Source organism: Bufo gargarizans, chromosome 4, assembly GCF_014858855.1.
Source record: "Bufo gargarizans isolate SCDJY-AF-19 chromosome 4, ASM1485885v1, whole genome shotgun sequence".
NCBI lineage: Eukaryota > Metazoa > Chordata > Amphibia > Anura > Bufonidae > Bufo > Bufo gargarizans.
In genome coordinates, this window is record NC_058083.1 from 400,256,019 (window position 1) to 400,283,582 (window position 27,564).

At 43.3% G+C, this 27,564-nt stretch overlaps 1 protein-coding gene across 1 annotated transcript in view; it reads left to right on the forward strand.

Moving 5' to 3' along the window:
• Positions 1–27,564, forward strand: part of CRIM1 (cysteine rich transmembrane BMP regulator 1) — a 703,894-nt gene that overhangs the window by 579,693 nt on the left and 96,637 nt on the right. Inside the window, exon 10 of the mRNA XM_044289483.1 lies at positions 21,249–21,370. Coding sequence (XP_044145418.1) covers positions 21,249–21,370 — 122 coding nt within the window. The remainder of the gene's footprint in view (positions 1–21,248; positions 21,371–27,564) is intronic.

Genomic DNA, 27,564 nt, shown 5'->3' on the forward strand with positions numbered 1-27,564 from the left:
GTGCTGAAAGCATAGATCTGTTCAGACAAAGTGTAAGTAAAATACAGTACAGTACAATATATATTGTACTGTACTGTATTATGCAGACATCAGACCCACTGGATCTTCAAGAACCAAGTGGGTCTGGGTCAAAAAAAAAAGTGGAAAAAGTGAAAATAAAGTAAAAATCAAAAAACACATTTATCACTGATTAAAAATGAAAAAAATAAAATTCCCTACACATGTTTGGTATCGCCGCGTCCGTAACGACCTGATCTATAAAACGGTAATGTTACTTTACCCGAACGGTGAACGCCATAAAAATAAAAAATTAAAAACTATGATGAAATTGGAATTTTGCCCACCTTACTTCCCAAAAAAGGTAATAAAAGTGATCAAAAAAGTCGCATGTACGCCAAAATTGTAACAATCAAACCGTTATCTCATCCCGCAAAAATCATACCCTACCCAAGATAATCGCCCAAAAACTGAAAAAGTTATGGCTCTTAGACTATGGAAACACTAAAACATGATTTCTTTTGTTTCAAAAATGAAATCATTGTGTAAAACTTACATAAATAAAAAAAGTATACATATTAGGTATCGCCGCGTCCGTATTGACCGGCTCTATAAAAATATCACATGACCTAACCCCTCAGATGACCACCGTAAAAAAATAAAAATAAAAACGGTGTAAAAAAAGCCATTTTTTGTCATCTTCCGTCACAAAAAGTGTAATAGCAAGCAATCAAAAAGTCATGTGCACCCCAAAATAGTGCCAATAAAATCGTCATCTCATCCCACAAAAAATGAGACCCTACTTAAGATAATCGCCCAAAAATTGAAAAAAACTATGGCTCTTAGACTATGGAGACACTAAAACATTTTTTTTTTTTTTTATGAAATTATTGTGTAAAACTTACATAAATAAAAAAAATTGTATACATATTGGGTATCACCGCGTCCGTGACAACCTGCTCTATAAAATTAGCACATGATCTAACCTGTTAGATGAATGGTGTAAATAACAAAAAAAAAAAACGGTGCCAAAAAAGCAATTTCTTGTTACCTTGCCGCACAAAAAGTGTAATATAGAGCAACCAAAAATCATATGTACCCTAAACTTGTACCAACAAAACTGTCACCCTATCCCGTAGTTTCTAAAATGGGGTCACTTTTTTGGAGTTTCTACTCTAGGGGTGCATCAGGGGGGCTTCAAATGGGACATGGTGTCAAAAAAAACAGTCCAGCAAAATCTGCCTTCCAAAAACCGTATGGCATTCCTTTCCTTCTGCGCCCTGCCGTGTGCCCATACAGCAGTTTATGACCACATATGGGGTGTTTCTGTAAACTACAGAATCAGGGCCATAAATAATGAGTTTTGTTTGGCTGTTAACCCTTGCTTTGTAACTGGAAAAAAAATATTAAAATGGAAAATCTGCCAAAAAAGTGAAATTTTGAAATTGTATCTCTATTTTCCATTAAATCTTGTGCAACACCTAAAGGGTTAACAAAGTTTGTAAAATCAGTTTTGAATACCTTGAGGGGTGTAGTTTCTTAGATGGGGTCACTTTTATGGAGTTTCTACTCTAGGGGTGCATCAGGGGGCTTCAAATGGGACATGGTGTCAAAAAACCAGTCCAGCAAAACCTGCCTTCCAAAAACCAAACGGCGCACCTTTCACTCTACGCCCCGCTGTGTGGCCGTACAGTAGTTTACGGCCACATATGGGGTGTTTCTGTAAACGGCAGAGTCAGGGCAATAAAGATACAGTCTTGTTTGGCTGTTAACCCTTGCTTTGTTAGTGGAAAAAATTGGTTAAAATGGAAAATTAGGCAATAAAATGAAATTCTCAAATTTCATCCCCATTTGCCAATAACTCTTGTGCAACACCTAAAGGGTTAACAAAGTTTGTAAAATCAGTTTTGAATACCTTGAGGGGTGTAGTTTATAGAATGGGGTCATTTTTGGGTGGTTTCTATTATGTAAGCCTCGCAAAGTGACTTCAGAGCTGTAGTGGTCCCTAAAAATTGGGTTTTTGTAAATTTCTGAAAAATTTCAAGATTTGCTTCTAAACTTCTAAGCCTTGTAACATCCCCAAAAAATAAAATATCATTCCCAAAATAATTCAAACATGAAGTAGACATATGGGGAATGTAAAGTCATCACAATTTTTAGGGGTATTACTATGTATTACAGAAGTAGAGAAACTGAAACTTTGAAATTTGCTAATTTTTCCCAATTTTTGGTAAATTTGACATTTTTTTATGCAAAAAAAAATATTTTTTTAAACTTTATTTTACCAGTGTCATGAAGTACAATATGTGTCGAAAAAACAATCTCAGAATGGCCTGGATAAGTCAAAGCGTTTTAAAGTTATCACCACTTAAAGTGACAGTGGTCAGATTTGCAAAAAATGGCCTGGTCCTAAGGTGTAATAAGGCTGTGTCCCTAAGGGGTTAAAGGATAAGTGTCATGTTTTAATCAAAAAATCTATTTTAGCATATGTTACTGCTGCAGCAGCATTATGCATAAAGTTGTCTTTAGTTTCTTCACATACCACAGTTTTCCTTGAGTTCTTCCCCTTAGTTACAACTGTCTTGAATTCTACAATATGAGGATCTTTTCAAGATGGCTTTTCTGACAGTTTTCTGAGGCTACAACCGCCTTCCCTCACTTCCCATACACACTTGCTGTAGCCAGCTGCTTCCTGCCAGCCAATCAAATTGGATTACTGAAAGACACGCCTCCTCACTCTGAAGCCTAGCCGGAGACAGATGAGCCATAGCAATGGTCTTTTAAGGGAGCAGTGGAAAGGGACAGGAGACATTAATGAAAGCTGTTATTATAAGGTAATTACAGATCTTTTAGCAATCATTGACAGACTATCTTAGGTATACATGCCTAGCTCTAATAAACTAGCAAATAAAAAAAAAGACAATTATCCTTTAAGGTGTGTGCGTATACATTGAAAAGTACTAATCTGCGGGTGTAGCCTTCTCCTGCTAACAGGTTGTCATATCCTATTTCCTATACTTGATTTGCTTCCCACTGGTAAGCAATCTCAGCCGTGCTTCCATTGCAGTGTAAAGTTCAACTTTAAGAGCCGAGTTCGTTTTTTCATCAAATACATCATATATTTGTACATATTTACTGAGGAACTTGTGCGTCTTTAACCTACCTGTGGTCTGCTAGTGGTGGATACAGAAACAACAGAAAGACCTGTATTCTAGTTAATCAATATCTGAAGAGTTGTGTGTCCTTATAATGTTACATTGTAATGTATTCCAATGACCAAACTAGGTTTGAATTCTTTGAATATAGGTACTAGGACAGAGATATAAAGTCACTGAGACTATTAATCCAAATGACTGAGCAAAATACCCAGTAATAAATTGATTCTGTTCTCTTGATGAATCTGGTCATAACAATGTGTCCTCCTAAACAAGATGTGCTCCTAAAGGGTTTTCAATTTTAGAAATGTAAGGCTACTTTCACATCTGTTTTTTTCCGTTCCGCTATTGAGATCCGTCATAGAGTCTCAATACTGGAGGAAAACACTTCAGTTAGTTATACCTATATTTGCCCCAAGTTTACTAATATATCTTATGGCAAGACGGTGATTATTTATGTATATCAGTTACTACTCATAGCTGTCTTAATAGAGTCTACAGTATATGGTTATGTGGCGAATACCGTACCCTTCGTGTCCCGACTGATGCCGGACATCAACTGCATCAAGCTCACGAGATACGGTATGGTCACTGGTTACCAAAGTATGAGATTACGCCCTCCTGTAGGAGCGGGTAAGGTCAGTCTTGGTACAGTTTACACAGATTCCCTCTGTCCACTCGGGCACGGAAAGGCAACAAGCTGAGAGAGCCTTTTCACCTCCCCGGTAAAACAGCGGGTTCTCAACCGGGGAAGACTGCCGCCAATTTCTTGTTTGATATAAGCTTGGGTCCGCTAACGGGATTATATAGGGTAAGAAACCAACCTGCGGTAGCGTATTGCTATGCCGAAACATAGACGTAGGGATCCGTGATCGAGATACAAGACAGCACAAGATTAAATTATATATTTTATCGCCTTAAGGGTACACTGGAAATAACACTATACACACACAGAATATATACAGTTGTCTGAGGTTACAAATACAGGTGGTATGGTACAAACAGGGTTAAGCAGAACAAAAGTCAGTTTACCAGATGGAGTCATTTTGTGTGGTGATGAGTTCTTAGCTGTATTCATATGGAGGGCAGTGATCTCAGCAGGTTGCAGGTCACTCTAAACACATGGCACGATGTGACCCTCCTTCAGAGAAAAGACACATCCGCTTGCTGGCACAAGCCCTTTAAACTGTAGCCGGCCCCTCCTCTTCCCGCCTTATGAACTGCCGGCCCCAGAAAGTTTGATAATTTCCATTGAACTGGATAATGGACTAGACCTCCTGCAGACAGGTCTTTCCTGTTCCATTAGCTGGGTTCCTGGCTGGCTGAATGGAAGTCTGAAAAGTTATAAACACTGGTGGACTGCTAGAGGTCCTCTGCCATCTGCTGGTTTTGCAGCAGGCCCCCCCCCCCCTGTGGAGTTTACTACATCTGCTACCTTTCAGCTGATGGCTGGTGTGGGGACATGGCTGACAGTAAATATTAATCCATATTCCTCACAGGTTATTTTTGGGATGTTTGTAAAAGCTTTTAAACCCCTTTATATGAGATTACGAGTTTATGATTATATTTTATTTCAGTTTTTAGTGTCTTTTCTATAAATATGGACTCGGCTGAAATATTCTTTCAGATAGTTTTTTAATTATACCCTACTATATCTCACCCTGCATTACATTACTTATAACTCAATTACATTGCGTATAGACTTTATTTCATCATAAACCTTTGCAAAGACTAACTGTAAAAAAATCTATAAGTGTAATATTATTCATTATACTAGAGACTTAGTATCCCATGACAGTCCAGCAGCATTTAGATATGATTAGAATAGGGCATATTGGGAAATCATTTGCCAAGTACCAGTGCCACTAAGCTGCCATGTTATTAGGCTTTCGACATTATTTTTATTCAATACCAAAGTTATTTTTTTTCATAAAGGCATTAGTGTTTGCACATGTTTCTTGTAAGAATTGCCTGGTAGATTTATTCCAAAATGGAACATGCCATTGATGTGCTGCCAGATGGTGCCATATTATTACAGTGGTCCTTCAAAATACCATGGCCTCAGTATACAATATTCTCATGATACAATGTTCTTTCTTGGGTCATCGTATGTTGAAACTAGACTTAAAATACAATGCCTCAGACTCAGATCCAACCAATCAACATGACCGTTTCTCTGGTAAAACACCTGTATTGTCTGTCTAGTAGCTCCTTTCTACAGTACAGTGTGGTTCTACATGTCTTGTGCTGCACTCTACCTGTGCCAGGATGATCTGCTCCTATAGACACCAGGCTTGGATGGATTCATGTTATTTTTCTTGTACACTGTACTATACAGGACCCTGAAGAAGCTCCTGTCCTCATCATAGAAAGTAATTTACAGTGTCCAGCAGCTATAGCTATTCCTTTGTACTTGCTTTATTTATCTTGGTTATCTGCTTATTTTTCTTTAATTTTCATTTTTTCTTATCTTGGGATGACATTTGGACTTTGGAACCAATTACCAGTTTTTCATAGAGTTATGGTTTTAAGTTTCAATGGTTTCAACATACAGTGGTCGTCCCAGAACCAATTAGTATTGTAACTTGAGGGACCACTTGGGGGTGGGCGGTATAGGCGATATGCGATATGAATTTGGGCTACGATATGGATTTTCGCCATATGGCCTATATCGCCGGACCGCGATATGATCGCGCGCACCATGTTCTCCTGAGCCGGCCGGCACAGCGGAGGGAGGAGGAGGAGGAGGATGAGGGAGAGGAAGTCCCTCCCCACTGTGCGCGGCTGCCGCTGAACACCAATGAGGACTGAGTAGGAGGAGGAGGGGAGGGACTTTGGCCACTGCGCCACCAATGAATGTGCCGGCCATATCCCACTGGGTCCCCCTCCTCCCCCCCATCATTGGTGGCAGTTTGCAGTTCCGATCGGAGCCCCAGCAGTGTAATCCTGGGGCTCCGATCGGTTACCATGGCAGCCAGGAGTCACGCTACTGAAGTCCTGGCTGCCATGGTATGTTAGTGAGCAGAGAGCAGCGCATTATACTCATGTGCGCTGTGGCCGCCGGTCGCTCCTTCTTCTGTCTGTGCGGCGGATTGCTAATGCTTACAGCATTAGCAATGCGCCGCACAGACCTATGAGAAGGAGCGACCGGCGGCCGCGGCGCACGTGAGTATAATGCGCTGCTCTCTGCTCACTAACATACCATGGCAGCCAGGACTTCAGTAGCGTGACTCCTGGCTGCCATGGTAACCGATCGGAGCCCCAGCATTACACTGCTGGGGCTCCGATCGGAACTGCAAACTGCCACCAATGATGGGGGGGAGGAGGGGGACCCTGTGGCCACTGCCACCAATGATTAATACTGGGGAGGGAGGGTTTGCGTTACCAGAGGGGGCAGATCAGAGGCGGGGGGGAGGCAGATCAGAGGCTGGGGGGGAGGCAGATCAGAGGCTGGGGGGGAGGCAGATCAGAGGCTGGGGGGAGGCAGATCAGAGGCTGGGGGGGAGGCAGATCAGAGGCTGGGGGGGAGGCAGATCAGAGGCTGGGGGGGAGGCAGATCAGAGGCTGGGGGGGAGGCAGATCAGAGGCTGGGGGGGAGGCAGATCAGAGGCTGGGGGGGAGGCAGATCAGAGGCTTGGGGGGAGGCAGATCAGAGGCTGGGGGGGAGGCAGATCAGAGGCTGGGGGGGAGGCAGATCAGAGGCTGGGGGGGCACATCAGAGGCTGGGGGGGCACATGAGAGGCTGGGGGGCACATGAGAGGCTGGCACCATGGTCCGCTCCCTGCTGTTGTGTGCACAAAGCACAGGGCAGCAGGGAGAGTGTAAAGTCCTATTCACCCTAATAGAGCTCTATTAGGGTGAATATGACAAGGGTTCTAGCCCTTAAGGAGGCCAATAGTTAATAAATAAAAAGTAAAAAAAAAAAAAGTTTAAACACCCCCCCCCCCCCCAATATAGAAAACAATATATCGCAATATATATCACACATGCTTAAAATTATATCGCAATATAGATATATAGATTTTAGGCCATATCGCCCACCCCTAGGACCACTCTATATCCCAGCATCACCTGAGGGTTGTAATATAAAATATGTACACAGAGCTTCCAGATCTGTCCATCAGCTTTAAAAAGCATGCCTTGTAGTGTTCTGGGGCTCGGGCCGAACACATCGGGATGCTCGGGTGCTCGGTAGAGTATAATTGAAGTCAATGGGAGAACCTGAGCATTAAACCAGGCACCGAACAGAGTGGGTGCTTTGAACAGGGGAGGGTGCCTGGTTCATAGGAAAAGGTCAGAAATTGATGTAAACACCACCGAAATGGTTCAGGAACAGTGGCGTAGGGATAGCCATAGCAACCATAGCAGTGGCTATGGGGCCCTACGCCACTAGGGGCCCGTCCGGACCGCATCATTTTTTATTTTTTATTAATACACTGAGTCTGACACAGGAAGCCAGCAGCCAGGCCCGACCGCCCGCCCAGTGTAGTGAGCGGGGCGCGGGCGGTCCGCGGCTCAGGCCTGGCTGGGGGGAAGGCGGAAGCTAAGGAAGGAGGAGACAGGAGAGGACAGTGAGTGGACTGTAGCACACTAGCACTGCCGGAACATGAAGAAGGGGGATGCGGTGGAGGGGGCCGTAACAAGGGCGTAGCGGAGGCGGAGCCAGGCTGGCACCAGCGCCGCAGACCGCACTGCACTTGCCTCTGTGGAAATTGAAGAGAAGCGCCGTAATCTCGCACAGGCGCACTGGCAAAGGCATCGAAGTGTGCATGCACCGTCTTCCTGGCCTCTGCCAGTGCGCCTGTGCGAGATTACGGCAAGTAAGTGCAGTTAATAAATTAGGTAGGAAGCGGCTCTTGGTGGGGGGGGGGGGGATCTGTGGAGGACACTGAAGGGGGGGATCTGTGGAGGACACTGAAGGGGGGGATCTGTGGAGGACACTGAAGGGGGGATCTGTGGAGGACACTGAAGGGGGGATCTGTGGAGGACACTGAAGGGGGGATCTGTGGAGGACACTGAAGGGGGGGGATCTGTGGAGGACACTGAAGAGGGGGATCTGTGGAGGACACTGAAGGGGGGGATCTAGTGGACGACACTGAAGGGGGGGATCTAGTGGACGACACTGAAGGGGGGATCTAGTGGACGACACTGAAGGGGGGGATCTAGTGGACGACACTGAAGGGGGGATCTAGTGGACGACACTGAAGGGGGGATCTAGTGGACGACACTGAAGGGGGGATCTAGTGGACGACACTGAAGGGGGGATCTAGTGGACGACACTGAAGGGGGGATCTAGTGGACGACACTGAAGGGGGGATCTAGTGGACGACACTGAAGGGGGATCTAGTGGACGACACTGAAGGGGGATCTAGTGGACGACACTGAAGGGGGGATCTAGTGGACGACACTGAAGGGGGGATCTAGTGGACGACACTGAAGGGGGGATCTAGTGGACGACACTGAAGGGGGGATCTAGTGGACGACACTTAGGGGGGGGATCTGTGGACGACACTTAGGGGGATGTTCGGGTGGGAGGTCCTGGAGGGGTGTTTGGGTGGGAGCTCTGGAAGGGGTGGGAGGTCCGATAGGTATGTGGGGGTGGGAGATCCGGGAGGGGGGGCCCATAATTTTTTTTGCTATGGGGCCCAGTCATTTCTAGCTACGCCCCTGTTCAGGAACAGCATGGGGAGGATGTCTGCATGCATCTTGGACTCCCAGGTCTCTGCTGGGAACGATGTTGACTGAGTAGATAAATCGTTTTTAGAGGAAACATTGTTAGGAAACATTCTTTCCTGTATATTTACTTGTATATAAAGTGCAAGTGCTGCCAAAAATTACAAGAAAGAGGTACTCCGATACAACCTGTATATCACATAAAGGAAGTACAATTGTGGTACAGTTGTTCAGGTAGTGGGACTCCTAGACTTATAAATCCTATGCACAAAGTGAAAGGGCTGCCAAAAATTACAAGGAACCCGCACTCCTATACTCCCTTTATTACACATAAAGGAGGGCATCATACACACCCTTGAAAAATTATGATTGATGGCATGCTGGTGACCCTCAAAAACATTTGGAGCAAGCGCTTGCTGATCTGACCATCTAAAACATTATGGGCGAGGGCCTGCTGCCGCTTTGGTGACTCTAGAGAACCTGGTGCCGATCAACTTTCGATGTTATTTTAAGAGCCAACCACGGGTAAGGGGGAATCAGTGTTAGATTCTGGAGAGGGAGCCTGAGGAACTGCTATGGCTACCACATCAAAGCAAGGCAGCATGCGCGCAAATTACCTATTAGGTATAATTAGGTGAGGGCCTGCAGGTGAGCTGACCCTGTAAAAGATTGTAGGTAAGAGCCTGCAGTTAAGCTGACCCTCTAAAAGATTGTAGGTGAGGGCCTGCAGGTGAGCTGACCCTCTGAAACATTATATGCGAAAGCCTGCTGGTCATCTGACCCTCTAAAAAATTACGGGAGAGTTCCTGCTGCTTAGCTGACCATTGAAAACATTTACAGTGTTCAAAGCAGGCTAGGTCGCCTGAATACTTCAGCTAGGAATATTGGAATAGGACTCCAGTTCGATTTTGTTGGTTTTCGGAACTGGGGCCATGATTAAGAGGGACGGCCGGGGGCATCCGTATTGCGCCGCTAGAGGTGAAATTCTTGGACCGGCGCAAGACGAACCAAAGTGAAAGCATTTGCCAAGAATGTTTTCATTAATCAAAAACGAAAGTCAGAAGCGCATACGTTACACTGCAGGTGTGGCCCTGGTAGGGTCACTGTCAGAAGCAGACACCATCTACGGAAAAAGTACACTGATATTTTAGGGATGCGCACATTTTACACAGGAGATGTGGCGCAGCTAAACTCACTGTCCGCAGCGGACACGTCTATTGAAAAAGTACACTGGATGTCACAGATGCATTTTTCGATGCGCACACTTTACACTGGAGATGTGACGCAGTCTACAGAAAAAGTACACTGGATGTCACTGATATTTTAGGGATGCGCACAATTTAAACAGGAGATGTGGCGCGGATAATTTAACTGTCCGCAATGAAATTGCATGCGATTATATAGTATCACTTCATGTGACTGTTGCATTTGATTTTGTTATTCATTCACAAATTTTTACCACAAAAGTGTGAAGACACCCTAAAATTGACTTCATGCAACAGTTGTCTCACATTGCCCAGTGCTGTGGCTAGGCGTTTCTTCAAATATAAGGTAAAGGTTCAGTTTGTTGTCTTAGCCCTATGTAAAAATACTCTTGTCAAAGCAGAATAGCTTATAGATGGTGCCCCTGGCGCTCAACACCAAGGTATGTGCCATGGTAGTCCACAGCTACCTCCCTGCATTGTCTTTCCCTGTATCAGCCTAAATTATCATTTGCTTTGCAAACACTAGGAGTCAACCTTAAAATGCCGGGACTGTCCAAGAGTTTATAGCATATATAACTCACTTCATAAATCCTCTGCTGCTCCAGCGCTGATGCCAAAGTGGTCCCTGCCAGTCTTTGTTTGTTTCCTGGAGCTGTGACATTCTGTACATCCATGTGACCACTGCAGCCAATCACTGGCATCAGTAGAACTGCTAGTCCATAAGCACATCCCCACTGAGGCTAGTGATTGGCTGCAGTAGTCACATGGATGTACGGCATGTTATAATTCCAGAAAATTAAAGATTGTAGTGGATCACCGAAGAATTGGTGCTGGAGCAATAGGGGATTTAATAAGGGAGCTCTGTTTGATTCTTTTTAGAACATTTCTGGCTGCCTAATTAATTTTCTAAACTCTTGGAGAACCCCTTTCATTTTTCCATTTCTATTATTCCATTTATTCAGTAGTAAAAAGACCAGAATAAAAACAGTCACTCATGAAGTAAAAAATAACACAAGTAAGACGTGTGCCCTTGAGGTGGGGGCAGCGGTGATCTTCTGCGGCATGTTTGCTTGTACTGATAGTCGCTATCATTTTAAAGAAAGTGAGATGTGTGAGGAAGATATGATACTTTGATGTCTGCTAGATGTCTTTTATTGAGTGTTCCTTTGGAATATGAGTATTTATATGAATCAAATGCAGTGTGTGCGATATTTCAGTTCTAGCGCTGGCATGGATGATCGAGTTATATTGTCAGCTCAATGCAGTGTAAAGTTCTTTATCACTTCTCGAGCTGTCACATACCAGTAGTTTTATGGAAGTGTCTTTTCCAGGATAGGGCTGCACCGGTGTTCTGATGGTTTAGTGTTACAAAGTATTAACCCGAGAAATGCAGATTTTTATCTTAAGGGCAGTGCTAAATTAAGGGCCTCAATGGCCTGGAGCTGAAAATTATGATAAGTTTGTCTGAACTGTGGCCTTTTTCCTGATTGATTCTGATCTTTCGTTCTCTCAAATTTTGATGGATTCCACAGAATATTGTTTTAATGATTCTTTCCCATGTAGCCCACAATGGATCATAGTTATTGCAGATAAGCATAAATAGCATTTTTCAGTGTACCCAGAAGTATTGAATATAATGTATATGCTTATATTAATGTAAAATATAACTGTCACGGATCAGTGGATGTGATACCACTGTGCTACTGACTGGCTCTACCCTGGAGGGGCGTAACTATGCAACTACCTGGTCGTCACTAGAGCCTCTGATGGTGAGGATAGACTTGGGCCATTAGGGTAGTTGCCAGGTGCTACTCCAGAGCAGTCCCAGAGTCAGTAGCATCTGGTCCATGCGGACCAGAAGATACCTGAGATAGGTATCAGCAGTACAGGCTTTGTAGACAGGCAGGGTCGTTACCAGGAATAACAAAGCAGGAACCAAAGGATGAGGCAGAGGCGTAGTCAGACAGGCAGAAGGTCGGGGCAGGCGGCACAGGTACATGTCAAGCAATCCGGGTCAGCAACAGGAGAGACAAAGCAAGCAGGCAGGGATCAGACGATAAGCAGAGTCCAGGGACGAAGTATAGATCTGCACATGAGGTCATCACTGAAAGGACCTAGAGGCATGACAGGCAAATTGCTTAAAATGCAGCTATTTTGAGACTCTCTGCACCCATTACATGCTTCCCCACCCCTCTACACATACACATTTCTGAGAATTGTGTACTGCTTCTGCCTACTAAATGATTTGGTTACCTGGGCAGCACAGTGTGAGATGATATTTGCCTTAAAAATCATCTGCGTTGTCTTGCCTACCTTGTGTTAATCAGAAGAATAATTAACCCGACTGTAAGTCTCTATACATTGGTTCACACAATACTTAAAGGGAACCTGTCACCTGGATTTTGGGTATAGAGCTGAGGACATGGGTTGCTAGATGGCCGCTAGCACATCCGCAATACTTAGTCTCCATAGCTCTGTGTGCTTTTATTGTGTAAAAAAAAATATTTGATACATATGCAAATTAACCTGAGATGAGTCATGTCCCTGATTTATCTCACATACAGGACTCATTTCAGGTTAATTTGCATATGTATCGAATCTTTTTTATTTATTTTTTTACACAATAAAAGCACACAGAGCTATAGGGACTGGGTATTGCAGATGTGCTAGCGGCCATCTAGCAACCCATGTCCTCAGCTCTATACGCAAAATCCCGGTGACAGGTTCCCTTTAAAGCCATCTTATTGAGGATTCTGTACTATTGTAATGTAGACCACTAAATGTCAACACATTGCAAACTGTTTGTTATTACCCTTCAGACTTTTCCCACTTGTATAGCAGGAAGCTTGTGTAGCAGTTGTAGGCTTGTCCTAAAAAGTGGCAATATGGACCATCTAGCTTCCTTTCAATGATATTGAATCATCTAGATAAGAGAGTAAACTGTCAGTGTTCTGAAACCAATTGTAGCATGATGGGACACAGCTAAGGCTACTTTCACATTAGCTTTTTTTGCGGATCCATCATGGATCTGCAAAAACGCTTCCGTTACTATAATACAACCGCATTCATCCGTCATGAACAGATCCGGTTGTATTATGTCTTCTATAGCCATGACGGATCCATCATGTATACCATTGAAAGTCAATGGGGGAGAGATCAGTTTTCTATTGTGTCAGAGAAAACAGATCCGTCCCCATTGACTTACACTGTGTGCCATCTTGCTCGGCACCATATCACTTACAGAAAAACGCTGCAGGGCAGGGTTTTGGTGTCCGCCTCCAGAGCAGAATGGTGACTGGACGGAGGCAAACTGATGCATTCTGAGCGGATCCTTTTCCATTCAGAATGTATTAGGGCAAAACTGATCCGTTTTGGACCGCTTTTGAGAGCCCATGACGGATCTCAGAAACGGAAAGCCAAAACGCTAGTGTGAAAGTAGCCTTAGGCCGGGTTCACATCGGTGTTTTTTTTTTGGGACCTGCACTTTACGCATTCATTATGCTCAGTTATTCACATTTCGCATCCGTTTTAGCCATTTGGTATGAGTGGTACACACTTCAGATACGAGTATGGTACCGGCCAAACCCAGGACTGTGTATATAGCTAGGGGGCAGAACAGTGACCAAACATAGGGGGGATGGACTTATTGTAGTGCACACCCCTCCATCTACCCCACGTAGTAATCAGTCACCCAACAACATGTATTGGTCTGCACTCCCTCTTTAGGGTATAAAAATCGTGACGGCAATCCCAGTGCCGCAGGATATGTGCACCAGAGCGTGTCAGCACATTTGTTTGTGTTTGTATGTGTCCACAGCGCTGCTGATGAATTGGGGGCATCACTAAAAGCCACCATAGAAACGCGTCGAGCGGAATAGGCTGCTCACTCTTAACCATAGAGGGGAGAGCCTCAATCTGATAGGAGACACATTTAGGTAGCCGATTTGATATAAACAGGCTCCAGAACCCATCAGGTTACACCGTTTCTTGCCCATTTGCCTGACTCCTAGTGCAGAGACTGTTAGATCAATGGCTCTTTCTCATTGGAGATTGAGATTTATTTAAGGTTTCTGTCTGTTTATGGAATGCCAGGACCCCGTCTTCTTATCTTGCGACTCCTGACAATATACTCTTTGGAGCTTCCTCAATGAGATCTTAGAATTAGACTTTTGTTTATTACTGTGTTGTTTCGCACTGTGTAGCTTTATGCCTTTGTCGTATAATACTACTTTAGCCACTTTTTTATTAGTATTTTTGGCAATAAAGCTTCGAGAATTATTTCTAATACTTGCTCAGCATTGCTGGCAGACTGCTGCTGAATAACAGGGGAGTCCTGAATAGCTAATAGCAATGCTTTGCTCTTCTAATTGTGACTAAAGCATTCCCATCCTATGGGCGTGTAAGCAGCTTTTCCTTTACAAGGCTCATACTGTTCCTTTCTGTGTAGCATAGTGCAGATACTGCGGCTGATACCTCACATGGGAAATGGCTGCTGCAGTATCACAAGACTGATTAATAAACTCTGTATCTTCAAAGGGGCTTTTCTGAGCTCAGCAAAATGGTTAAGTGAGGTGAATGTGATAATATAATAAAAGAGCCATTATGTATCTGTTAATTCTTACGTCGCTGTGGGCTTCCCTGTCTGTCTGTTTACTTGGCTGCAGCTGTGGCATGTCTGTATTCCCACATGACTGCAGCAGCGAGTCTCTAGCCTCAGTTGTATTGGGCCACATACTGCTGAGATCAGTGATTGGCTGCAGTGGTCACATGGGTATATGGGCATGTCATAGCTGCAGCCAAGTAAATGAAGACTGAAGGAGATCCCCTGAGCCACAACGTTGGAACATTTTACTTTGAAAACCCTTTAATTCTGCTACTAACAGGCCTTTGGCCGAATGCTGCACCGTGTAGTACCTTCTACTGATGTTCTCCCTATCCCCTATGGTGAACATGAGTGCCCAAATAATGCAGGGATACAATGTACAAATAACTATACAGTGCCCAAATAAATTGAGTTAAAGTGCCCAAGAAACCACTATAGACTGTTATCTAAATGACACTGCCAAGTCAATAAACTTAGGAATCTAGTTAGATCCAGTCCTGCATGTAATGGGTTCAGACACCAAGACCAGGAAGGATTCTGTAAGCTCCTGGTGCCCAGGCCGCCCAAGCCAGACTACCTAACTGTGCAACCGACACTCCAAAAGCCAGCCATGACTACCAAAAAACTGAGGCTGTGATCACCATGTGGTGCACATTTGGCTTCTGTGTTTCCATGGAAAACACCTATTGGCATACCTATTGGCATGCATCTTGACTGTAGACATCTGTGTACAATTTATTTTCATGGAATTGAAAAGCATTACCGTTTTCCATATGTGTAGCTCTCAATGAGCGACATAATCTACGGTAAAGCTGGGTTTGCACACTCCTGACAACATATTCTGCCGAAACCCTGTCATCCTGGGGTGGCTAAAGACTGCACAATTAGTGTGGTTAGAACTGAAATATTGCCTTCAAAATTGCGCGGCCCATTGTCACAGAAGTTTTTGGACAAAGTGGTCGGCTGTTTCTTGTAAACTCAGCCTAAGGCATCCAGTTACATACATCAGGACTACAGTGTGGGCAAATACATTGGCTGGTTTTAAGCTAGGGCTGCATAGCGACTTTGGGCTCAACAGGTGCTGCACAACCAAGGATAGCAGTGTAGCAGTAGCAGAGTTAGCAGTGTGACTCGCATATTTGTAGTTTCCCCAGAATTGCAAAAAAATCCAGCAGGGTTGAATTTTTTGTGATTCTGATGTCGTGGCTGTGGCAGACATGTGAGCTGCAACCCTATTAATTTCTATGGCTACACTGCCACATTGCAGTCCCTGGTCACCTGTTGCACCCACCATCGCCATGTAATTCCAGCCTTACATGCTTCGGTGACATTGTGAGTTGGTGTTGTTTGGATATTGGCTTCTGGTGTGCGCACACTGTATTCAGGGTAGGAAACTCCCAAAAAAAAGTCTCTTCCTGATCCATGTGAAATGATGAAAACATGGGGACAAGTCTGTTCCATGCAATGGTATAGGGACAAAGGGGGTAATTTATTAAGACCAGCATTTTGACGCTGGTCTTGGTAAAGCCCTGTACTGGCGGTGGATCCGCTGAAGTTATGTAGAAGAGCTGGCCTCTACATAACTTCGGCGTGTCCACCACCGCTTCTAAATGTAAGACAGCTTCATAGCTGCCTTACATTTAGACCGCATAAATAGCCGCCTAAAACAGACCATCCCCTTTCCTGCCCACACTGCGCCCACTTTTTTAGACCTGGCCTGAGCTGGGAGAAGTCACAGATTGCGATGCAATGGACCTTTGCTCTGCAATCTGTGCCAGAAATACGCCTAATGTAGGTGTATTTCTGTTTAATAAATGTGCCCCAAAGTATTTTTATAAGGTTCTGTTAGGTGTTCACCACTCTGACTTTTCTGCATCTCTGAGCTTTCACCTGTAGTCCTAATGTTCAGAGAGGTAATAAGAATTGCAGCATAATTGCAGTATTATACAGCACGGCGGCAATCGATGTATAGTTGAGCAATACAGCTCCACTAAATCCATGCCCTTGAAATATCATAACATAATTGGTGCTCAGAGATTTACAAAGGCGCTCTTGTTAGGCTGCGGTTTGTTATTTCATGGGACCAAGTTCTGTACAAAAGTTTGTTTAGTCAAAAAGTTTAATCTCTGAGAAATCTTATGTCCTTTTCAGGAGTTCCCAGAAGAGCAGAGAATCATAATGTTATATTCCTCATCCACCCCAGATTTCACACCCGGCGCATTTCCCTACAGAATAAAGAAAACCAAACATGACTCACAAGCGCTATTAATACGACGTTCCCAGCAGCTGCAGTGCATGGACTACACATTTATCACCGAGCTTCAGGGTGATGCAGACAATTAGCAAAGGAAGTTTATTTTGCAATTGTAAAAATCATTGACACAGGAAAGAGGAATTAAACAATAGACAGAAGTGTTGCCATTAATACAGGACATGGCGGCACAATGCATACATTGATTGGCTTCCTCTTAGAGGAAAACTGTATTACCATTTAATATATTCTTTCTTTTCCTGGAATCTGACGTTGGGCGCGGTTTTTACGTGTTTCACAAAATGCTTTATAGGCCTTTAATCAAACTAGTATACAGTTTAGGCGGAGTTCACACTTGTGAAAAACCAGTAGTGAAGCCTACTCAGAGATCAGGTATAATGGAAAGATCTGCACCTGTTCTGTGTTTTTGACCCGCACCTGGTTTTGGCTCACAATAACCGATGAAAATAACTGACCAAATCACTGAAGTGTGACCTAGGCCTAAGTTGGTTCTGCAAGTCCGGAAATAACTAATATTGTGGAACAATAGCACATCAGTCAACCCTATCTCTATCCGCAAAATACAGATGACGTCCGTGTTGCATCTGTTTCATTTTTTGCGAAAACTGGTCCACAGTCAGCATTGGGTGCCCAAGAATAGGACATGTTCTGTCTTTTGTGTATCAGATGTAGAACAGAAGATGTGTGCTTTGAGCATCCGTATGTCCATTCTGCAAAATATAGAACACGTAGACCACGGACCCATTGAAGTTAATGGGTCTGCAAAAAAAACTATTTTGCAGTTCCGCATTTTATGGACTGCAAAATACATATGGTCGTGTGAATGCCCCCTAAGGACTCCACTTTCTCATGTAACCAATTCAAAAATATATCACGACATGCTAGCAAAACCCTTGACTGGCTACTGTGCATATCACAACCACTGGGTGGCCACATTTAGACACATATAGGACAGACATATGGTCATAGAGTATCGTGAAATCCTGTTGCTTTGAAAAGTTAGATATCTGATGACCCAATATTTGAAATCATATCCGTCCATGAGAAATCAGGTGTTTTGAGAAGACACTGGTTCTCACCAAGCACAACGCCAATGAACGTCACTTGGCCTAGGCTAAGCTGAGAGAAGGCCACGGCGCTACTGTGAGTGACGGTACCTTCTTAAACATCTGATCACTCAAGGTCCCAGATGTCGAACTCCACTGATCAGATACTAATGACCTATCCAGAGGATAAGTCATCAGTATAAAAGTCTCTGAAAACCCCTCTAAGATATAGGAGTCTTCACATGTAGTAGATGATTGCAGGGGCGTAGCTAGGTGGGAGGGGAGTATTTAGATACAGGTTATGGGTAGTGAACTAAATCTGAGGATACTACATTTAATAAGACCAGCGTTTTAGCTGGCGGTGGATCGCCGAAGTTATGGAGAGGCGAGCTTCCGAGCTGTCCTACATTTAGACCATTTTCTACGCCTGCTGGCCTGTCCCGCTGTACACGCACACCACAGTCACAATTTTAGACCTGCTGTGAGCGGGGAAATTATATGCCTAATATAGGTGTATTTTAGCATGATAAATGACCCCCTATATTTCTGTTTTAATACATATATATATATACACTATATAATACATATTTCTGTTTCTAGTACATATATATATATATATATACACTCACCTTAGAATTATTAGGAACACCATACTAATACAGTGTTTGACCCCCTTTTGCCTTCAGAACTGCCTTAATTCTACGTGGCATTGATTCAACAAGGTGCTGATAGCATTCTTTAGAAATGTTGGCCCATATTGATAGAATAGCATCGTGCAGTTGATGGAGATTTGAGGGATGCACATCCAGGGCACGAAGCTCCCGTTCCACCACATCCCAAAGATGCTCTATTGGGTTGAGATCTGGTGACTGTGGGGGCCATTTTAGTACAGTGAACTCATTGTCATGTTCAAGAAACCAATTTGAAATGATTCAAGCTTTGTGACATGGTGCATTATCCTGCTGGAAGTAGCCATCAGAGGATGGGTACATGGTGGTCATGAAGGGATGGACATGGTCAGAAACAATGCTCAGGTAGCCTGTGGCATTTAAACGATGGCCAATTGGCGCTAAAGGGCCTATAGTGTGCCCAGAAAACATCCCCCACACCATTACACCACCACCAGCCTGCACAGTGGTAACAAGGCATGATGGATACATGTTCTCATTCTGTTTCCGCCAAATTCGTACTCTACCATTTGAATGTCTCAACAGAAATCGAGACTCATCAAACCAGGCAACATTTTTCCAGTCTTCAACAGTCCAATTTTGGTGAGCTCATGCAAATTGTAGCCTCTTTTTCCTATTTGTAGTGGAGATGAGTGGTACCCGGTGGGGTCTTCAGCTGTTGTAGCCCATCCGCCTCAATGTTGTGCGTGTTGTGGCTTCACAAATGCTTTGCTGCATACCTCGGTTGTAACGAGTGGTTATTTCAGTCAACGCTGTTCTTCTATCAGCTTGAATCAGTCGGTCCATTCTCCTCTGACCTCTAGCATCAACAAGGCATTTTCGCCCACAGGACTGCCACATACTGGATGTTTTTCCCTTTTCACACCATTCTTTTTAAACCCTAGAAATGGTTGTGCGTGAAAATCCCAGTAACTGAGCGGATTGTGAAATACACAGACAGGCCCGTCTGGCACCAACAACCATGACATGCTCAAAGTTCAGGAGATTGTCTTGACCAGGACCACAACCCTACATGCATTGATGCAACTGCCATGTGATTGGTTGACTAGATAATCGCATTAATGAGAAATAGAACATGTGTTCCTAATAATTCTTTAGGTGTGTGTGTATGTATATATATATATATATATATATATATATATATATATATATATATATATGCAGTATATATATTCGGTGAAATTAGGGCAGCACTCCGGTCTTGTGGTGAAAAATGTGGATTTTATTACACCCAACAGCAATGCAGCATTTCAACTCTCTCAATGGAGCCTTTGTCAAGCTAGTGAATATAGTGCTCACAACATATTTAAACAGGCAGATCTCATCAGTATTACATAATTAGTCATCAATAAATAAATGTGAATATACAGTGAAAAACATGATTAAAAACATAATTCCCATGTGCTACATGTATACAAAGTACAGCATTATTGCAAAGTGATCGTGATTACAATAAATAATCTTTCATATCTATAATTCCACGTCAAGTACATAATTGCCAATGATTCGTATATAAAGTGCATCTGTGCTTAATCATGTATTAATAAAAAAGGACAAACCCACTTTATGAATCCTCACATGTTCATAATAGCCTCCGCGTCCCATATTGGATACTGCGCATGCGCCGGCATATGTCATAGATATAGATTTGGGTTACTAATTTTTGACTGGCTAGAATTTTATTCCATCATTTTACTTGTAAATCTGCCGGTGTGACATTTGGATTTGGCTAAATTTGGGCCTGCAACAGTGATACTTTGTGAAAGCAATGGGACTAGAGGTTTGTTCAGGTATATGTAAATGACATCCTCTAGGAAGACATGCATTAGAACTACAGGCAAAAAATGTAACAGATTTAATGAGCACCTGTCATCTCCTGACATGTCTGTTTTAGTAAAAAACGTATATTCCCCATGGAACCACAGTTCTTAAGCATCTATTCTTACGATTGCATATTCTGCCATTTCTCTATTATTTATGCTAGAGGTATATGAGTAAAAGTATAACTTATTGTTACCCATGGTGTGTGTGTCCATTTACTTCTGCCAGTCAGAATGTGCAGAGACACACCCTTCACTGGTAATGCCCAGTTGTAGCATTATTCATAAACAGGAATAATAGAGGCATGGCCCAACGGTTGCCTCAGAATTGTTATCGCAAGTCGTTACGAAAGCAGACGTGTCAGGAAAGGCGACAGATCCTCTTTAACTATTGCCAGAACATTCGGGCAATTTTTTTATGCACATGGATCACTTTTTTCCGGAGTTATTGTTTAAAGCAAGCATATTGCAACAGCAGACCAAAAGAAGTGCCTTTTTTTTCTGAAGCAATGTATAATTATCTGGCCCAAAATGGTGCTTAATTTGACTCATTTTATGAAGCAATCAGATATAAATGCCTCAGTTTTCCTGATTGGAGCTTCAGAATTAGCGTCGTGATTAATTGAGTTACATCGCTGCTCGGATTCTTGTAATCAGTGCTTTGGTTAATTGCATTGGAAAAACAGGATTCATATTACGGAAATCATTCTCAGAGACAGAGTTCTAGACTTGTGTTGTAGGGGCGTTCTCTTTCTAATGGATCCCCAATTTTGTATTTTGTTGTCTAGGAAAAACAAACATGGCTGTGAAATCTGCCGCTGCAAGAAGTGTCCGGATATCCCATGTGGAAAGATTTGTCCTATGGGCTTTGAGCAAGACAGTCATGGCTGCCCAATCTGCAAGTGCAGAGGTAAGAATAGGCCGTCACCTCCATATATACTGTGTCTTGCTCTAGCCATGAAACCCCCACCAGATAGTGATAATATGTACAAAACTTACATTCCAAGAGACAGCTTTATGACTCCTTCAGTGCTACTAAATGTCATTTTCTGACAGCGTAACCCTATTTATTAGAGCTTTGTTTCCCGCTTGTAGCAATTTCATTTTTAATTACTGCAGTCTAATGAAGTAACCCATCATGGAGTCGGCAATGACTTTTTAATGAGCACATACAGGAGCCAAATGGACTGATTGTTCCTGTGCTTTTTCATTGCACATGATTCTTAAGTATAAGTCAAGTCCAAAATCTTTCTATGAGCTGTGTCTACCATACTAGAACACATTTACTTTTTCTTGTTTATGTGGGATATCAATTCCTTGTGTAGATTATTTGTTCAACCCAGAAGCATAACACAAGCATAAGACATGGTGGTCAGGTTCCTGGATGTCATTAGGACCTGTGGAGACTATAACCCCAATTCCTCAAAAGTTGGGACACTGTCTAAAATATAAATTAAAAAAAAGAATGCAATGATTTGCATATCTCTTAGACTCGTATTTTATTCACAATACAACGTAGAACACATTTCATGAAAATAATTAAAGGGGTAAAGGACATGATAATATCTTTCTAACAAACCTAGACCCAGCCCTGTACCTCACATGGATCCAGAGATCTCCACATTCATTGCTCTGCTAGATTTATTTATATCAAGCTGGCAGCTCAAGAGGAGTGTCCTTTCTGCTGCCGCTCAGGGTGTGTGTCCATGCTCTCCCTATCACAGCTCAGGAGGCAGTTGAACGATGAAACTGAGCATGTGCGGCCTTCTCAGTGAGTAGGTCAAAGAAATAAGAAAGAACAAACAGCAGGTGGCGCTATACAGATACATTTTGTTGAATAACTCAGTGGCTATACAACATTTTTAATTGCATACAATTACAAAAGTATTCAGATCCAGGTGCTGGTTTGAAAACCGTTGAATATTTTTGTGGGACAAACCCTTTAACTCATTTAGAACTTCATTGCAGCAACACATCTGAAAAAAAATTGGGACAGGGCAACAAAAGGCTGGAAAAGTAAGTGGAACTAATAGAACAACAGCTGTTGCAACTAAGTCAAGTGATTATGTTGCAAAAGGAGCATTTTAGAGAGGCAGAATTTCTCCAAAAGCAAAGATGGGCAGAGGTTCACCAATGTTTTAAAAAAAAACTGCATGTAAAAATTGAGAAATAATTTCAGAAAAATGTTCCTCTATGTAAAATTGTGAAGACTTTGACTATCTGACCATTTATAGTACATAATATCATCAAAATATTTACAGAATCTGGAGAAATCCATGTGTGCAAGGCACAAGGCAGACTGTCAATATTGGATGCTCACGGTCTACGGACCCTCAGGTGGCACTGCATTAAAAATAGGCATTTTTCTGTACTGGAAACCACTGCATGGGCTCAGGAACAGTTCACCCTACAATCCCCCAATGCAAGTTAAAGTTGTATCATGCAAAGAAGCCATACTGTATGTCAACCCGATGCAGAAATGTTACTGTCTTCTCTATGCTAAAGTTCATTTAAAATGGACTGAAGCAAAATGGAAAACTATTCAAAAATTGGAAATTCTTTTTGGAAACCATGGACACCACGTTCTGTGAACTGAAGAGGAGAGAGACCATCCAGCCTGTTTATCAGCACACAGTTCAAAAGCTTGCATCTCTGATGGTGCCTATGGCATTGGCAGCTTACACATGTGGAAAAGCACTCAAAGCTGAACAGTATGTAGAGGTTTTAGAACAACAGATATTCCCATCCTGGCCACGTCTCTTTCAGGGAAGGCCTTGTATATCTCAGCAAGACAATGCTAAACCAGATACTAGATACATCACGGCTTCGCAGAGTAAGTCCAGCCCTTTCACCAATAGAAAAATTTGGCATATCATGAAACCCAACAAAAAGACCTTTTTGAACATCTTGAATCCTACATCGGACAAAAATGGGGCAACATTCCACTCCCAAAATTACAACTTTTGGTCTCCTCACTTCACAATGCTTCACAATGGTATACATGGCCCTGTCCCAACTTTTTTTTAGATGTGTTGCTGCTAATGAATCGAAGTGAACTTCAATCTAAATTTCAGGGAAAATTGATTTGCTAAATTTCCTTGTGCTTCATGGTAACTAATCAATTTTCCCTGAAATGGAGGGGGAAAAAAATAATCAAACTCACCTCATCCATTTGATCGTGTAGAAGCCGCAGCAGCCATCTTAATTAAAGGTCCTGCGCAAAATTGTGCTCACTGTGACGTATTACGTCATCACGCACCCTGTGGTATTTTGCAGTGGATCTTCAATCAAGATAGCTGTAGCGGCCTCTCCACGATCAAATCGATGAGGTATTTTTTTTCCCCACCAAATTAACCCCTGAAAGCCACAATGTGCTTCTCAGGGGTTCAATGACAGGGGGTGGCGCAATCACTCCGTCATTACACCCGTTAATTACAAAGAAATGCGCTTTGTGACAAAGTCATTTGTCCCAAAGCTAATTATTTTGTAAATTTCCGTGAAGCAGCCAAATAAAATTTTCAAGAACTTCGCTCATCTCAAGTTGCTGCCATCAAGTCTTAGGCTACTTTCACACTAGCGTTCGTCGGTCCGCTCGTGAGCTCCGTTTGAAGGAGCTCACGAGCGGACCCGAACGCAGCCGTCCAGCCCTGATGCAGTCTGAATGGAGCGGATCCGCTCAGACTGCATCAGTCTGGCAGCGTTCAGCCTCCGCTCCGCTCGCCTCCGCACGGACAGGCGGACAGCTGAACGCTGCTTGCCGCGTGCGGGTGTCCGCCTGGCCGTGCGGAGGCGTGCGGATCCGTCCAGACTTACAATGTAAGTCAATGGGGATGGATCCGTTTGAAGATGCCACAATATGGCTCAATCTTCAGGCGGATCCGTCCCCCATTGACTTTACATTGAAAGTCTGGACGGATCCGTACGAGGCTATTTTCACACTTAGCTGTTATATGCTAAAAATAATGCAGACGGATCCGTTCTGAACAGAGCCTCCGTCTGCATTATTATGATCGGATCCGTTCAGAACGGATCCGATCGAACGCTAGTGTGAAAGTAGCCTTAAATGAGTTCATTTTTTTCATGAAATGGTAAAAAGTCTCACTTTCAACATCTGATATGTACTGTTTTACCACCTACCACTCATTTCGATAGAGTTCAAAAGAGGCGGACAGCACACCGTTTGCTGTCCGCATTCATTTTTCTGTTCCACTCCCCTGCAAAAAAGAATAGAGCATGTCCTATTCTTGTCCGTTTTGCAGACAAGAATAGGCGTTTAAAACATTCTGCGGGACCTGCGGAAGGGAAAATGCAGGATGCACACAGCTGGCATCTGTCTTTTGCGGATCCACGATTGGCGGACTGCAAAAACCGGCTACAGCTGCGTGCATGAGGCCTTAGCCAGTATTTTACAAACTTGTTACAATGGTGGAACCCCTGATAAATGTGCCATATGCAGATGCTATCTTTTTTATACGAAAGTAAACCGTTTAATGGTGGCTGTTATAGTCTTATGTCAATCTGCATTGTATAAAATGAAGACCTGAACTTTACTATAGTACAAATAAACACATACATATATATATATATATATATATATATATATATACCTTATTAAGAATACTAGCTGGATGTCTTGTGGATAATAAGTCCATAATATAGTAGTAGTACAGCTCTGCCATGTGCATAATGCCTATACCATGATGTCTCTTAACCGCACCTCCTTCACGGTAAACCATACCCACTTTAAGCTATGCCATACCTATTTGTCATCTGCAGCAGAAAAAGTGTGTAAAACCCTTATTAAATGTGGAGTAAGGCATGTGCGCCAGAATTCTGACACTTTTGCAATAGTAAATCTGCACCATTATGTGCATTGAGAAACCATTATTGTGTATACACCATGTGAATTCTCTTACACAATAATTAAGGGTCCATTCACATGTCTGTGATGTGTTTTCGGACCCGCAAATTGCGGATCCGCAACACACTCGGCCGGCACCCACTATAGAAATGCCTATTCTTGTCCGCAGCTGCGGAGAAGAATAGGATATGTTCTATCTTTTGCGGAGCTGCGGACCGGAAGTTCGGGGCCGAAACACGGAAGTTCAGGGCCGCGCTCTGCATTGTTGACACCATGAATTTCTGATTCAACATATTTTTCCCTTAAAATGGTACATTTTCTCAGTTTAAACTTTTGTTCCGTGATTTATGTTCTATTCTGAATAAAATATTAGAAGTTGGCACCTCCACATCATTGCATTCAGTTTTTTATTCACGATTTGTATAGTGTCCCAACTTTTTTGGAATCCGGTTTGTACTTTACTTGTATTTGCATAGATGTCCTGATTTTATTTCCCCTTCTACAGTTTATTCTGGCATAGATGAAAATAGAGAGCCTCCTCCCCCTCTCTATATCGGTGACATGATGAATGAGGCTAGCTGTCTAGCTCAGTTCAGTAGCTAAGCCCTCTTCTACCTTACATCTGATACAAATGAACTGATCCATACAGCCACATCCCGACACAGATGGGGGGGAGGTCTCTGCCAGTGTCAAACCGAATGCAGATGTAAAGCTTCCCGAACTGCAATAGGAGTCTGAAATGTGGATATTGGTGAAGATTTCAATTAATTATATCAGTAAATTGTTTAAAGTGTCCACTTAACTTTTTATGTTGCCACACAACCCTGGTACGTGGTGTTTGTTAAATGGGCAGGTACAGTGTACCGGAGGTTACTTTCAACCATTTACATATAGTATTTCTATAGCAGGCAGAGAGCTCCTAATACAAAATTACTAGCCAAGGGTATAGCTGGAGGCATAGAAGAATGTGCAGCTGCTAAAGGAGCTGGTAGCATTGGGACCTACTGTATCAAAAGTCTACATTTTTACTAAAATTCATTCAAAACTCTGCTACTGTATGTGAAAAGACGTGTACAATTACTTTGAACTGTCTGCCCCCCTCCCTGTCACAAGACATATATCTTAATTTTGCACAAATACTATGAAAACCACCAGATGGTATGCATTAACGCAAAGAGAACATAATCAAGAAGACCTAGTGGCTGGCCGACAGATCTCATACAACCCGTGGTCCATGTCAAGACAGCTCAGCAGCCAGATCAGTAAAATACTATAAACCAGTTGTCACGGTGGGGATTGGGGAAAACCGTATAATGTCAGGTATAAAGGAGAAGCAGCTTAGCCAGGACGCCGGAATCAGGGAGCAGGTCACCTCCTAAAGTGTCCCTAATCCTCACCCTAACTCCTCACCGTATGAGGGGACCTGGATGGTAGGACTGTTCATACCAGGATACATTTGACCCTGTGTCGCACTGGTAATCCCTCACATAGGACCAGGGGAGAGACAACCTGTTCTTCCCAGACACGGATGAACAGGAGTCTCAAATGGCCTAGCAGCAGGGAAATGAAAAGACCATATGCAGCAACAGAGTCGGCAGGTAAGAACACCAGAAACACACTTACCTGCTGCAGCCATCACGACTGGAACCCGTGCAAAAGTACAGGAGCCCACACACCAAATAGAACACCGTACAAACAACACCACACACAGGTATCCAGCACACCCGATACTGCCTGGGCCCCATACAGCAAGGTGCACGGCAGCCCCAGGAAGCACTGCATACAGACTTATGATTCACCCCTCCGGGAACTCAGCCGCCTTCCGGAGGTACAACACACACAGGATAACGTCTTGCACACAAGCAGGGACAAACACCAACAACATCCCAGACATGTAACAACAAACAAGACGTACAACAAACCCACACCAAACAAACAAGTGAGGTTGGGTACATAGAGGATACAAGGGAGACAAAGGAACGACATTGCAGATGACATCGATGTCCTACAAGGTGGCCCTCAAGGACTGGGCAGATAGAACACCCTGGACTGGAGTAGAGCTCCAGCATCAACGATAGCTGAAGTACAACTGACTCCAGCCAGGAGGCCACAAGAGATAAAAGTGACCACACCCAGTCAGGGAGTTAACCCTTACAGGACCAGACAGAGGGAGGCTACAAGTAAAAGGGGAAGTGCACACACAAGCATAAAAAAACAACCCATTGCAGCAGGCAACAACATGC